The sequence below is a fragment of the Diceros bicornis genome, chromosome 21 (genome assembly GCF_020826845.1).
Source record: "Diceros bicornis minor isolate mBicDic1 chromosome 21, mDicBic1.mat.cur, whole genome shotgun sequence".
NCBI classification, from domain to species: domain Eukaryota; kingdom Metazoa; phylum Chordata; class Mammalia; order Perissodactyla; family Rhinocerotidae; genus Diceros; species Diceros bicornis.
In genome coordinates this window covers 54,076,214-54,088,804 of record NC_080760.1, presented here as the reverse complement: position 1 = coordinate 54,088,804, position 12,591 = coordinate 54,076,214, and the positions used below count along the sequence as shown (strand labels likewise).

Sequence of the window (12,591 nt, the reverse complement as noted above, 5' to 3'; positions counted from 1 at the left end):
GCCTTGTTTTAGTGGCACAGTGTGGGGCGAGATGACAAGCCAGCTGGCATTTGTGTTGGTGCCACGGGGACTTGCACGGAGTGCGTTTCATCCTCTGACACTTGGTTCTGCAGACCTGCTCAGCACCGTGCCTGGTCCGAGCCGGCAGCCTCGTTCCGGGGGCTTGCTCACTCACACAGGGTGATGTGACCAGGCGCAGGGTGGCCGCATGGGGAGCCAGGCCCCGGGCAGGCCGCCTTGCTTCCTGTGGCCTGCGTTCCAGGCCCCCTGCCTGTGTCCTGCCTCAGCGCCTGGGGCCGCGACATCGCTGTGCAGGTTTGGAGCTGGGGGCCTGGTTGGCCTCCACTTCTGCTGCCCCTGGCCAGGCCGTGTGACCAGGCCGCGTGACCAGGACAGGGCACGTCCCCTCTCTGGGCTGCTCCCTCCTCTGTCAGGAGGTGGCAGTAGAGGGTCACCTGAGACGGTGCAGGGGAGGCGGGTGGCTAACCAGCACGTGCTCACACCATGCTTCATGTCTGGCGTCCTTTCTCCGTTACACGCGGCCTGCGGCGGCGGAACCTGGTTTCCCAGAGTCCTCTGAGGGCAGAGCAGCGTCAGGAGTTGCAAACGGGCTTCCATGATGCCACACCCCTCTCCTCCTCCCTCCCCACCGTGCCCCCTCCGTATTCTCAGCCCCACATTTAAATGGCACCGTCCCTCAGGGCTCGGCCGGGACCCTCTTCTACCCTGTGACTCGGGGGCCACAGGTCCCCAGGTGTCTCCGGAGCGCTCTCTCCAGCCCTGGAAAGCCGGCTGCGGACACAATCGCCATCTCCTCTGAGATGTTCCAGAGGCACCTCACAGGGCTGTGCGCCAGCCCGTTCCCAACTGCCCCCAGAACAGTCCCCGCTCCGAGAAGGCCCCTCCGGTCTTGCCCCAGCACCTGACCCTGGAGCGCGGCCCCCTGAGCCCAGCACACGCCCCAACCCGCCCTACACCCCAATATTTCTGCCAAATGAGGGTGGGAATGAGCTGGCCCCCAAGAAGGTGTCGGGCTCTGAGCCAAGACAGGAGCCAGAGCGCACCTTTCCCTGCGGGCGGCGGGGCACCCTCCCCGGGGCAGGGCTGGCCCGGTGACCCCCTCTGCTCCACCGCAGCACGTCGCTGGAGGCACTGAAGAGCCTGCTGTCCACCACGGGGCACTGGCAGGACTTCGCCCACCTTGAGCTGCTGGGCGCCTGGGAGCTCTTCACCACCCTCCACACCTACCCGCAGGGCGTGGGCCTCCTGGCCAGGTAGGGGCAGGGCTGGGGCAGGGGAGGGGGCCTGCCTCAGGCCATCGCCCGTCCAGGAGGCTGGGTGTGTGTGTGGACAGCAGTGACCCCCAGGGCCTGCCTATGAGCACAGCCTCACGGACCCATGCGCGTGCACACGTGGCCCTCTGGCATGGAAGGCGTGTGTCCGCTGCCCCTGGTCACACGCGCACACGCTGGAGCCTGTGGATGCGGGCGTCTTCCTCCAGCCTCCATCCCTGCCTGAGGCTCCCAGGGGGCAAAGGCCACGCCCGCTCCTCTGTCTCCCCCACACCGCGCCTGGGCCTGGCACCGGAGGGCGGCTGGCGGGTGCAGAGGGAGCAGGAGCACGCTGAAAGAGATGGGTGCCCACCCACACTCAGCGACCCCCCTGGCCACCCGGCCCCGGCTGGGTTGGGTGGAAGCAGCAGGGTGGACGCGGTGCCCGCGAGCCCGGGCCCGAGCCTGCCCTGCCCCCGCGCCCCAGGGCCATGGTGCAGAACTGCTGTAAGCAGATCCAGGCGGTGATCGGCCAGCTGCTGCCCAGCCTGCAGTGCAGGGAGGAGCGGGAGAGGAAGGTGGCCATCCTCATCCTCACGGAGGTAGGGGCCTGGGCAGGGGCCAGGAGCCCCTCAGAGACAGCCTGAATCCCCTCCCCCAGCTGCTTCAGTGCCCCATCAGGACCCAGCCAGGACCCCACCCTGATCGGGGGGAGGCCGGCCCAGCAGACCCCTCACACCCACTCCTTCCGCTTCCAGCTCCGCGGGGGTCCACAGTCTGGGGCTCCTGGCTGGGCCCCCCGCTTCTCAGTTCTCCCTCAGCCTGTGGCCTGGAAGGACCTGTATCCACCCCTCCCTCCCTGGCCCAACCCCTGCAGAGTTGAGGCGGTACCAGGCACAGGTCAGGCAGACATGGGCTCGAATTGAAGCCTGTCCTCCCTCCCCTGGGACTGTGAGCTGAGAGGGCTTTGGTCAGAACCAGGTGGATGCTGGGGTGTGGACGGCTTTGCAACTGTGAGCTCGGGACAGCGGCAGGGCAGGGCGTGGGGGCTGTGTGTCATTTCCATAACAGACACCAGTAGAGGGAAATTTAAATCAAAGCCTGGGGCCGCTCCCCACCCCACCAGCAGGATCGTCTGGGCCTTCCTGCACTGTGGGGAGGTCCACCGTGTCCCATGAGCCAGGCTGTTGATGTATGTTGGCCCCAGCCTTGCTGTGTTACCTCAGGCAAGGCCCTTTCCCCCTCTGGGCCTCAGTTTCCCCAGCTGTACGTTGAAGGATAGAACTAGCTTGGAGGTGCGTTTCAAATACTGGGTAACCAAGATACCTGGAGGGTGCTGGTCAACCACCCTTCCTGAATCCCCCGCCAGACCCTGGCCCTAGAGCCCTGCTCCCAGACGCAGACGCAGGCTCCCTACAAGAGGGGGCCAGGCCTGACCCACCTGCCCTCGGGGCCGCCCCAGTTCCTCTACAGCCCCGCCCTGCTGGAGGTGCTCCCCCAGCAGGCCGCCCTGATGGTGCTGGCCCGAAGCCTCAGGGACCCCAGCCCCGAGGTCCGCGTGTTGAGCTTGCAGGGCCTGGGAAACATCCTCTTCCACCCGGAGAAGGTAAGGGCCCGAGGAGCACCGTGCAGCGCCGCCCCCATCCCCAATGCCGGTGGCGTGGGATGTAGACAAGGCCACTGGGTTGGAATCTCAGCTCTGTCCCTTCCAGCAGCTGGCTGGGGACACATGATTTCCCCTCTCTGGGCCTCAGTTTCCTCATCTGAAGAACGGGGCTAGTGAGGGTCTCTTGGCAGGTTGGGGGGGGTGTGGTGAAGTGTCTGTTCCTGGAAACGTTGTCTCCTCCAGGCCCAGGAGAGAGATGAATGCTGCTCCAGGCGCCTAGGAGGAGCCCACCAGGGGGGCTGGTGTGCAGGGGAGAATGCCCCCTGAGAATCTTATGGATGGGTGCCCCCTCCGTGGTTGACTCATCTTCTCCATTCCCTCCCAGTGCCACCCCATCATGCTAACAGCCCACATCCTGTAATGAACAGTGGAGGCATTACCAAGGAGGCAGGACAGAAGGCCGTCCCCATCAACAGCCCCCAGGGCAGGCCCTAGAATTCCTGCCGTCGCCCCTGCTGCGGGTTCCTGGGTGCCATGCGAGGGTGAAATGTCCAGGCACTGCCCAAGACTCCAGGTCATCCAAGCTCACCCAGCACTTTCTAGCCGGCTGGTTTCTTCTGCTCTCTGGGCCTCAGTGTCAGCACCCATAAGATGGGAGTGGGAACAGGACCTGCCTCGTGGTGGGCAATGCAGGAGTGCCAGGCTGAGACCAGTACCCAGCACATGGTCCCCTCTAACCATTTGCTGTCACGAGCAGTAGCCTTTCATCCCTGGCACCCCGTGTGGGTCCTGCCAGTGGCTGATGCCCTACAATAAAAATGCCAAGTTAGAGAAAGATCTTTTCTCACCTAATCAGGGAGTGCTCACCTTCACCCACCCCATCCACCCCAGGGGCTGTTATGGGAGGGGCTGTTATGAACATAAGCGTTTCCAGGGCTTATGGAGAAGGTGTCTGATCGTAGGAAGGCCACAAGAAGGGCCACGTTCCAAAGAGACTCTGAAGCCTTTTCCCCGTCAGCCCACTTTACTCCCATTGTGTTTGCCTTGTAAGTCTCCAGATGGTTAAGAGGAGATCTCCATTAGGGTCACAGCTGGCAAAGCCCTTTGCACTGCACTTGACACACAGTAGGTACTTAATAATGGAGACTAGATAGCACTTCCTCATTGATGTGTTCATCCATCCATCCAGTCACTTATCCATCCCTCCACCCATCCATCTATCTATCCATGCACACATCCACCCATCCACCCACCCACCCATCCGTCTATCTATCCATGCACACATCCATCCACCCATCCATCCATCCGCTCGTCCATCCATCCACCCACCCATCCATCCACCCACCCATCCATCCATCCATCCACTCGTCCATCCATCCACCCACGCATCCATCCATCCACCCATCCATCCGTCCATCCATCCATCCGTCCATCCATCCATCCATCCGCTCGTCCATCCATCCACCCGCCCGTCCATCCACCCACCCATCCATCCATCCACCCACCCATCCATCCATCCACCCATCCATCCATCCATCCACTCGTCCATCCATCCACCCACCCATCCATCCATCCACCCATCCATCCGTCCATCCATCCATCCGTCCATCCACTCATCCATCCATCCACCCATCCACTCATCCACCCATCCACCCACTCATCCACCCATCCATCCACTCATCCATCCATCCATCCATCCGTCCATCCATCCATCCGTCCATCCACTCAGCCATCCATCCGTCCATCCACACATCCATTCATCTATTCATCCACCATCCACCCATCCATTTGTTCCCTGAGTCTTTCATTTATGACTCATTCTTTCGTTATTTCTTTCATTCATTGATTATAGATTTATTCATTCACTCAACCAGTTATTCACATTTGCTCTCTCATTCAGTCAGTCAGTCAGTGGTCACTCATCCGTACATCTTTCTCCAGCTGCTCTCCCAGACAGGCCATCAGTAGGAAGTTTCGATGTGCCTCTTCTAAACCCTGCACTGGGGCCCTGCAGGGAATGGAGAAGACAGACCAGGAAGGCTTCCAGACCAGGATGGCCAGGGCGGGGGAAGGGGGGATGGTTCCCGAGTGGGGTGTGGGCTGACAGCCACAGCAGGGCTGGGGAAACAGGCAGATCCAGAGCACTCCCAGCCAGGGAGGACAGGTGTGGGGACAGGACAGGCCGGACTGGGTGGGGATGGAGCAGGCCACAGGACCGAGGGAGGGTCACGGTCACTGCCCCAGACACCAAAGAGGTGCCCTCTGCTGGGACCCACAAGAACACATGGCCCCAAAGGACTGTGTCCACTCACTGCTTCGCAGCTTTTCAGCCACCCCGTCGACCGTCAAACACAGATTGCACTAACTGGGTAACGGTGTGCGCGTCAGGAAACCAGTAGCTACATGCAAAAGACCCAAACTACCCGCGGCTTAAGCAAGATAGAAGTGCATTTCTCCCCGCCGGTGTGGCTGTCCCGCTCTGCCTCACGGGGGGCAGGCCCCTCCTCCTTTGTTGCACCCCGCCCTGGGGGCTGCCCTCACCTGCAGGGGCTGGGTGGCCACCAGCAGGTCCACTCCAGCCAGCAGGCGTGCCCTGCCCTTTGAGGGCACCCCCATAGGTTGTACACTCTCTCTGGCTCCAGTCCTGGTGGCTGAGCAGTCGCCCCTAGCCGCAAGGGAGCTCCATCTCTTTGTGGCTCCCGTGTGCCCAGCCACAAAGGGGTCCTCTCACCGAGGAACAGGGGCAACTGTCCATGGGCCGGCTCGGCAGCTCTGCCCAGCATGGCAGGCTGGGGGAGGTCCTTCCTGTGGTCTCACTCACATTGAGAGAAGGGGTCTGGACGACCAGTCCACAGTATGTCACACTGTCGCGTGGAAATCACATTGACAATCTGGACACTATCTTCAGGAATGGCATCCTAGCCATTGTGTGCTTGTTGGAAATTGCATTTTGCTTTATGAAGATGCTGACGTATTAATGAAATAGTCAACTGAAAATGGTGCAAACGTAGCCATGGGGCCCGGCAGACAGCCCTTCGCTCAGCGTCTCCCCCTGCTGCCCACCTGAAACCGCTCTTGTCCAGGTCACCCGTGACAGCCCCCAGTGGTCACTCAGTGCTCGTCTTATTGGACCCTCAGTGCACGTGACTGGGGGACCTTGCCATCCCCTTGGCCCCCTTGGTTTTCCTCCCTCGTCGTGGGTGGTGCCTTCTCATCTTCCCTGGTCTTTCTTCCCGTCCCCGGCCTGGCCCTGGCTCACACCCCAGAGTCCTTCCCCATTCCTCTTCTCGGTCTACACTCACTCCCTTGGTGGGCTCCTCCAATCTTGAAGGACTGTCTGTTAGCCAGTTGCTCCCAAATCTGTATCCCAGCCCTGGACCTGAGCTCCAGCCTTAGTGCTGAGATCCTGGCCGGCATCTCAAACTCCACATGTGTGGAGTCCTCCCCCAAAGACAGGTTCCTCCTGCGGCCCCATCTCAGTTGATGGGGACTCCGCCTGTCCAGTTGCTCTGGCCCCAAACCTTGGGGTCATCCAGTTGATCAACAAATCCCACAGTGCTCCCAGAATCCAGCCACTTCTCCTACTTCACCACTGTCCCTGCTGAAGCCGCCAGCACCTCTGCCCAGGCCATACACTTCTCCTTTTTGGTGTATTCTCACCCCGCGGCCAGTGGGCTCCTGTGATGTGAATCAGTCTCTCCTCTGCTCACAGACAGGGCAGGTGTGCTCCTACCTCAGGGCCTTTGCACTGCTGCTCCCTCTGCTGTAATCCTCTTCCAGCACCTCTTTGTAAGAATGTGCTCAGCTGTCAGCTTCTCAGTGACACCTCTGATCCTACTTACTTAAATTAAAGCTTTATAACAACTGTCACCACTGCCACCTCCTGCCTCCACTCCAGCCTCTTGCACCCTCTGCCCTGCTGTGTCTTCCCCCATGTCGCTCGTCGCCCTGACACACACAGTGCTGTGCGTGTGTAGTTTACTCTCTGGTCCTTCCCACGAGAGTGCCGTTCAGCCCCTCCCCTCCACTGCCGGAGCCCTGGCTGCGCCCAGTAGGTGCTCAGAAAGTCTTGCTGTTAAGTGACTCACTTGCTGAAAATGAATTTAATATTGTAAAACTAAATGGAGCTTAGGAAGCCAAGGAAGTTGCCTAAAACTTGTTAAAAAGTTGTGAAAATCAGCCTGGCTTGCACACAAGTCATGGTTAAGGGACCTAATGGCAGGAAACACCCGTCCGCCGACACGCCGCTTTCCGACAGTTCATCTAGACAACTCCTGAATACGCTGCACACGAGTGGAGCGGACAGAATTGGCTGAAAAGGAATTCAGTATTTTTTTTTAGTGTAAAATTGGAAAATCATCATTGCTTCCTGGAAGGTCTGGAGCCACCACTGGTGCACCCAGACCCCCTGTGACGGAAGAAGCCAGTGACCTCACTGTGTACACACCCGACCTACCTTGTCCCACCCGCCCCCCAGGCCCTGTCTGACCCACGGGGAGGCTGGGAATGGGGGTGAAAGCAGGATGGGGTGGAGGGAGGGAAGGGTGGCTTCCAGGACTTGCAAGGGGCCCTCTGGCCAGCATGGAGACGGGAGAAGGAAGGACCTGGGAGCCAGCTAGCATGGGGTTCGTACTCCCTTGGCCCCAGGAGGACCCCAGGGGGCTCAGAGAGGGAAAGCCCTGTCCACGGCTACACAGCTCCTGGTGGGCAGAGCAAGGCTGGGAGCACAGTTCCCCTTGTGCGCAGAGCCAGAGCGGGATCCTAGAGCGTGGGGGCCAACACCAGGCAGGGAAGTGCCCAGGCGAGGATGGGGGTCTGGAGTGGGGCATGGTGGGGAGAGCCTGAGTTTGTTCTGGGTCCATCTGGCAGGGCTGGGGGTGGGAGGGGCGCAGGGGTGGCCGTTCTGGTGCCCTCTGCCCACCGCCCTTGCCGCCCCCAGGGAAGCCTGCTCCGCGCACAGCTGCCGCTCTTCCTCGACGGCTTCTTCCAGAACAGCGAGCCGGTGGTGCTGCGCATCATGGGCACCCTGTCAGACGCGCTGCACTGCCTGGGCCTGCAGGGCGCAGGGGCCCAGAGCCTCAGCATCGCCATCAATGCCCGCTCCTTCTTCGACGACGTGAGTGTGCCCACTCGTGTCCCTCCTGTGCCTCCCCCTCTTCCTTGAAGGCAGGGAGGGCCCCGGGCCTCTCCACGGGGGTGGGGAGGTGGAGGCCCAGGGGGCACCTGGGTGTGGCCCAGTGCAGGTGGGCCAGCGGGTGGCTGCCAGGTGGCACTCGGCCCCTTCCCCACGTGGCTGAACCAGCACCAACACGAAGTCCCTCCAGCCCACCGGGTCCCTGCCTTCCTGGCGTGTGGGCATCCTTACAAGGACCGTCTTTCCTTCACTGGGAAAGGAGAGGGATGAGTCCCCCCACAACTGCATTCATGACACTTGGGTTGTCAGGATGTGCTCGTGAGTGTGAGAGAAAGATGCTTTTAGGTTCCTGAGGATGGCCTGTGACTTTCCTAGGAGACCTGTCTGAGAGGGGAGGCACCGCCCCGCCCCGGGAGCCCTGTCTGAGGGGGGAGGCACGGTCCCACCCCAGGAGCCCTCCCCCAGGGCCTGGGTGAAATGATCCTGCTGAGGGCACTGAGCCCCATCCCCACCACGGGGTGGAGGCTGGGACTTCCAGGCAGGTTTAGTTGCTCCACGCAACTGCCTTGCAGGAGCGCGATGGGATCCGGGCAGCGGCCATGGCACTGTTCGGGGACCTGGTGGCAACGATGGCGGGCAGGAAGCTGAACGGCCTGCAAGCCCAGGTGCACCAGAGCATGGTGCCCCTGCTCCTGCACCTGAGGGACCACTGCCCAGCAGTCGTCACGGTCAGTACTGCTGCCGGGCCTTCGCCGTGGTGAGGTTGGGGACCCCAGGGGGCCGGGGGCCAGGGCGCGGGGGTCTGCGGGGGGCAGAGGGCTGCCCGAGGGCGAAGGGTGCTCCCTGGGGCAGCGGGTTTGCACACCTGCACTGATCTCCCTGACCAAGGTCTATCTGCCCCTCCCCACGTGCACGCACATACACGCACACATGCACACTGCACAGGTGTGCTGTGCCCTCTGTGCAGGCAGGTCTGTTCTCACTGCTGTGTCCCCAGCGCCCAGCACATGGTGAGGGTGCAGGCTTTTGGTTGAAGTTGTTGAAATGTGGATCAAGCCCTACTGTGTGCCGGCCCTACTGTGTGCCAGCTCTACCCTGTGCCAGCCCATGTCCCACATCCAGGCCATTAAGACCCAGCTCGGCCTTCCTGGGGGCTCCTGGACACTGGGGAGACGGACAATAAGCGGCCAGTTCCAAAGCGAATGGGAGAACCGCCGGAGAGATGAAGGGCTTCCCCGGGGGCCAACTTTGTAGGAGCCGAGGGGGGTTAAGAGTGCAGTCAGGGAAGAGTGGGTCAGGCTGAGGGAGGGCCGGCAGTGGGAAGGAGACGGGGAAGCCAGGAGGAACCGGGACATTGCAGGCGTCCCCAGACCCCACCCAAAGCCATGGTTCTCCGGCTCAGAGGCCCCGGGCAGACCCCCCATGCTGTCCCCACAGCAGGCCAAGTTCACCTTCTACCGCTGTGCCATGCTGCTCCCCTGGCGGCTGCGGCACACCCTCTTCTGTACGCTGGCCTGGGAGAGGGGCCTCAGTGCCCGCCACTTCCTCTGGACCTGCCTGGTGAGGGGCCTGGGGGCGGGGGGAGGCAGGGCCAGGGAGCTGGGGCCAGGCTGGGCGCTCCCCCTCTATCCTCCACTCCACACACAGCCCCGAGGGCTGGGGGACAGCGCTGGGGCGCCGGTCTGTGCAGGGCCAGCCCCCCTCACCCAGCCAGTGACAGCCGCTCTCTCCAGATGACCCGCAGCCAGGAAGAGTTCGGCATCCACTTGGCGCAGGCACTCAGCTACCTGCACAGCCGCCACCGCCACATCAAGATCTGGGCAGCGCTCTTCCTAGGTGAGCAGGGGATTGCCAGGCTCTGGGACCCACAGGCCTGCCTGCCTGGGCCCCCTGACCCTCACCCACCCACCTAGCACCTGCCACACCTCTGCAGCTGGAGTTCGGGGTCCACCAAACTCCAGAGGTGGAGGAAAGAGAGGAAACGTGGTGGGTGAGGGGGCCTCAGAGGGGCGGCAGTGGGTCTGAGCCCCCCACCCACCAGCGAGCTGCCTTCCACAGGTTACACCATCTGCTACCACCCCCGGGCCGTGTCCCGGATGGTGAACTACGTCAACGCAAACCTGCTCTTCTGTAGTAAGAGGCCCCCCGTCCCCGCCCCCCAGGCCACACCACCAGCCCGTGTCCGGAGGTGGTTGGGCTCCTGTGACGGGGGCTCACACCCACTCCACGGGCTGCCTGAGGCTCGACGAGGCTGTGGGTGGGCTCCCAAACAAGGGGGGCCGGGAGTGGGTGGGGTGGGAGACGGGAAGTACCCCATGTCTTGTAGGCGAAGGAGGGGGTCTGGGCCGGTCCTGCCACCCCCCTACCCCAGGCTGAGATGAGGGGGCTGCTCCCAGGGAGTTTGGGGCCCCAGGCTCCCTCCAGCAGGGCGGGGCTGTGGGCAGACGGGGTGGGGTCACCTCAGACGTGTCCCTCCTCTCCTGGAGCTTTCCAAGATCTCAAGAAGGACCAGGAGCCCGGCATCCGCGAATTTGCCACGAGACAGCTCTTCTTCCTTCAGGCCGTGGTTGCCAGACGGCAGTGACCTCCAGCGTCCTCCCTCACCCTCCTCCTCCCCTGTGCCCACCGTGTCGGTCAGCCCTGCCCCGTCCTCACAGAGCTGGGTTGCAGAACATTTTTCCATTTAAAAGAAAGCTCTAGATTCAACAAAGAAGCGTCACACCTGTCCGCACCCTGCCCACCATCTGCGGGCCCCCCGGGGACTGAGGCAAGCCCAGGAGACCCTGGCAGGACTAGGGGACAGGGCCAGGCCTGGAGTGTGGTGGGGCAGGCAGGGTGCCCCAGAGATAAACTGTGAAGTCTGTGCGGGACCCTGCAAATGACAGCCCCTCCACTCGTGGAGATCAGGTGGACTCCACTGGACGGGAGCCCAAGCCACGGCCACCAGTGTCCTGGGCGCTGAGAGGGCCCTCCAAGGACAGCCTTGGCCGTCGGGGCTCACGGTTGAAAGGAGCGCTTCACTAAGGTGCCCCCAGAGTCTTCAGTTTGTCTCCAGCTTGGAGCTTCATAGTCACTGAGGGGCTGCAGGTAGGGAAGAGGTCCCTTGGCTGGTCTCCCTCGCCCCCATCTCCATCCTCCTGAGTCCAGTCAGGCTGACACCTGGGGTGGCAGCAGAACCAGCCTGGGCCCAGAGTCAGACCTTCCCAGTGGGACCTGGCCCACCCTGGACTCGCTCTGTGGTTGAGGCAGGGGTCCCGGCTCTCTGAGCCTTAGCTGTTCCATCTGTAAAATGGCTCCTAAGATCCTCCCGAGACCCCTGGGAGGGCCGTGTCCAGAGGAGGCCCCTTCCTGGCTGGGTCCCCCTACTCCCTGGGAGCCACCTGGAGACACACCCGACCTTCAGTCGAGTCCCCACCCCCTCAGCCTTGGTCTTCCCACATGTGAAATGGGGGCTGGGCCCTTCCCCTGCCTGCCAGAGTTCTCCTAGGGCCCCACCGCAGGCTGTCTCTCTCGGGACCCCCACCAGACTGGCCGGCCGTCCCTCCAGTGGGGTGCTCCAGCCAAGCCTGCCCCCTGCCTGTTCTCTCGAGGGCCACACTGACCCCTCCCCACCTCCGCTCAGACAGCTCTTCCCACTTGCGGTCCCCATGCTCACCCCCTCGGGGCCTCCACACCACCCCACCGCTCGAGGACCAGCCCACGCGTCTCCAGCCCTGAGGCTGGCCCATCCCCCGGCCCTAGACAGATTCCTAGCCTGTCACCCCCCACCCCCCATAGACCATGAGCCCCTCGGAGCAGGGATATGGCTGCACGGGGCTGGCACGGAGGAGGCCCCACAACCTGGAGGGTGGGTTGAAAATATACAGCGACCTTCACGGAGCAGATGTCAGATTTATTTGCATTCTCGGATGTGTTCGGGAAGAGGAAATAACCACACAGGAGAGCCAGAGGAGCCCAGGAAGGGCCAGGGTCCGCGGTGCCATCTTACCCGTCCGTCATCTCTGAATGGCGCCCCCAAGGAGGGCTGGGGGGTATGCCTTTTCACTACTCCCCATGTGCTCCACTGACCTCCACAAGCATCCACAGGCCCCTCCTCTGCGCCAACCCCCTGGCTGGGGGCGGTGTGCTCCTTCAGGACCAAGGGGCCAGGGAGGAACGTGCTGTTGGTCCAGCCTGGTGGGCGTGGTCCCAGGGCAGGGGTGCCATCCCCCCTCAAAGGGAATGCTTCCCTGGTTTCACCATCAGGTGCCCTGTGGTCCCCATGGGGCAGTGGGTAGGCAGGCTGCCCTCCACGCTCTCTTCTGGTTCCTTCTCCCTCCAGAAGGTCTGGTTTAATAAAAGCTTGGAGCTGGGTGGGACTGGACCTGATGGGTTCCTGGAGCCGACGGTGACCGGAAGCCCCTCGGGGAAGCTGACTCAGAGAGGCTGAGCTTGGAAGTGGGAAGGGGCCCGACTCCTCCCGAGCAGGGCGGCTGGGCTCTACAGAGCAGGCCCACGCGGGTGCCCCATTAACGGCACCAGTGTGCCAGTTCACGCCAGGCCAGCTGCGGCAGGCCGGGGGACGGAGAGACGGGGTCTGT

At 62.5% G+C, this 12,591-nt stretch overlaps 1 protein-coding gene across 1 annotated transcript in view; it reads left to right on the top strand.

Annotated features, from left to right (window-relative positions):
* Positions 1-11,940, top strand: part of LOC131419649 (maestro heat-like repeat family member 5) — a 68,653-nt gene extending 56,713 nt beyond the window's left edge. Inside the window, 9 exon segments of the mRNA XM_058565017.1 lie at positions 1,137-1,274; positions 1,759-1,873; positions 2,734-2,877; positions 7,817-7,993; positions 8,584-8,739; positions 9,449-9,571; positions 9,745-9,847; positions 10,070-10,144; positions 10,498-11,940. Of these exon segments, the coding sequence (XP_058421000.1) occupies positions 1,137-1,274; positions 1,759-1,873; positions 2,734-2,877; positions 7,817-7,993; positions 8,584-8,739; positions 9,449-9,571; positions 9,745-9,847; positions 10,070-10,144; positions 10,498-10,595 (1,129 nt within the window). The 3' untranslated portion in view covers positions 10,596-11,940.
* The last annotated feature ends 651 nt before the right edge of the window (positions 11,941-12,591 follow it).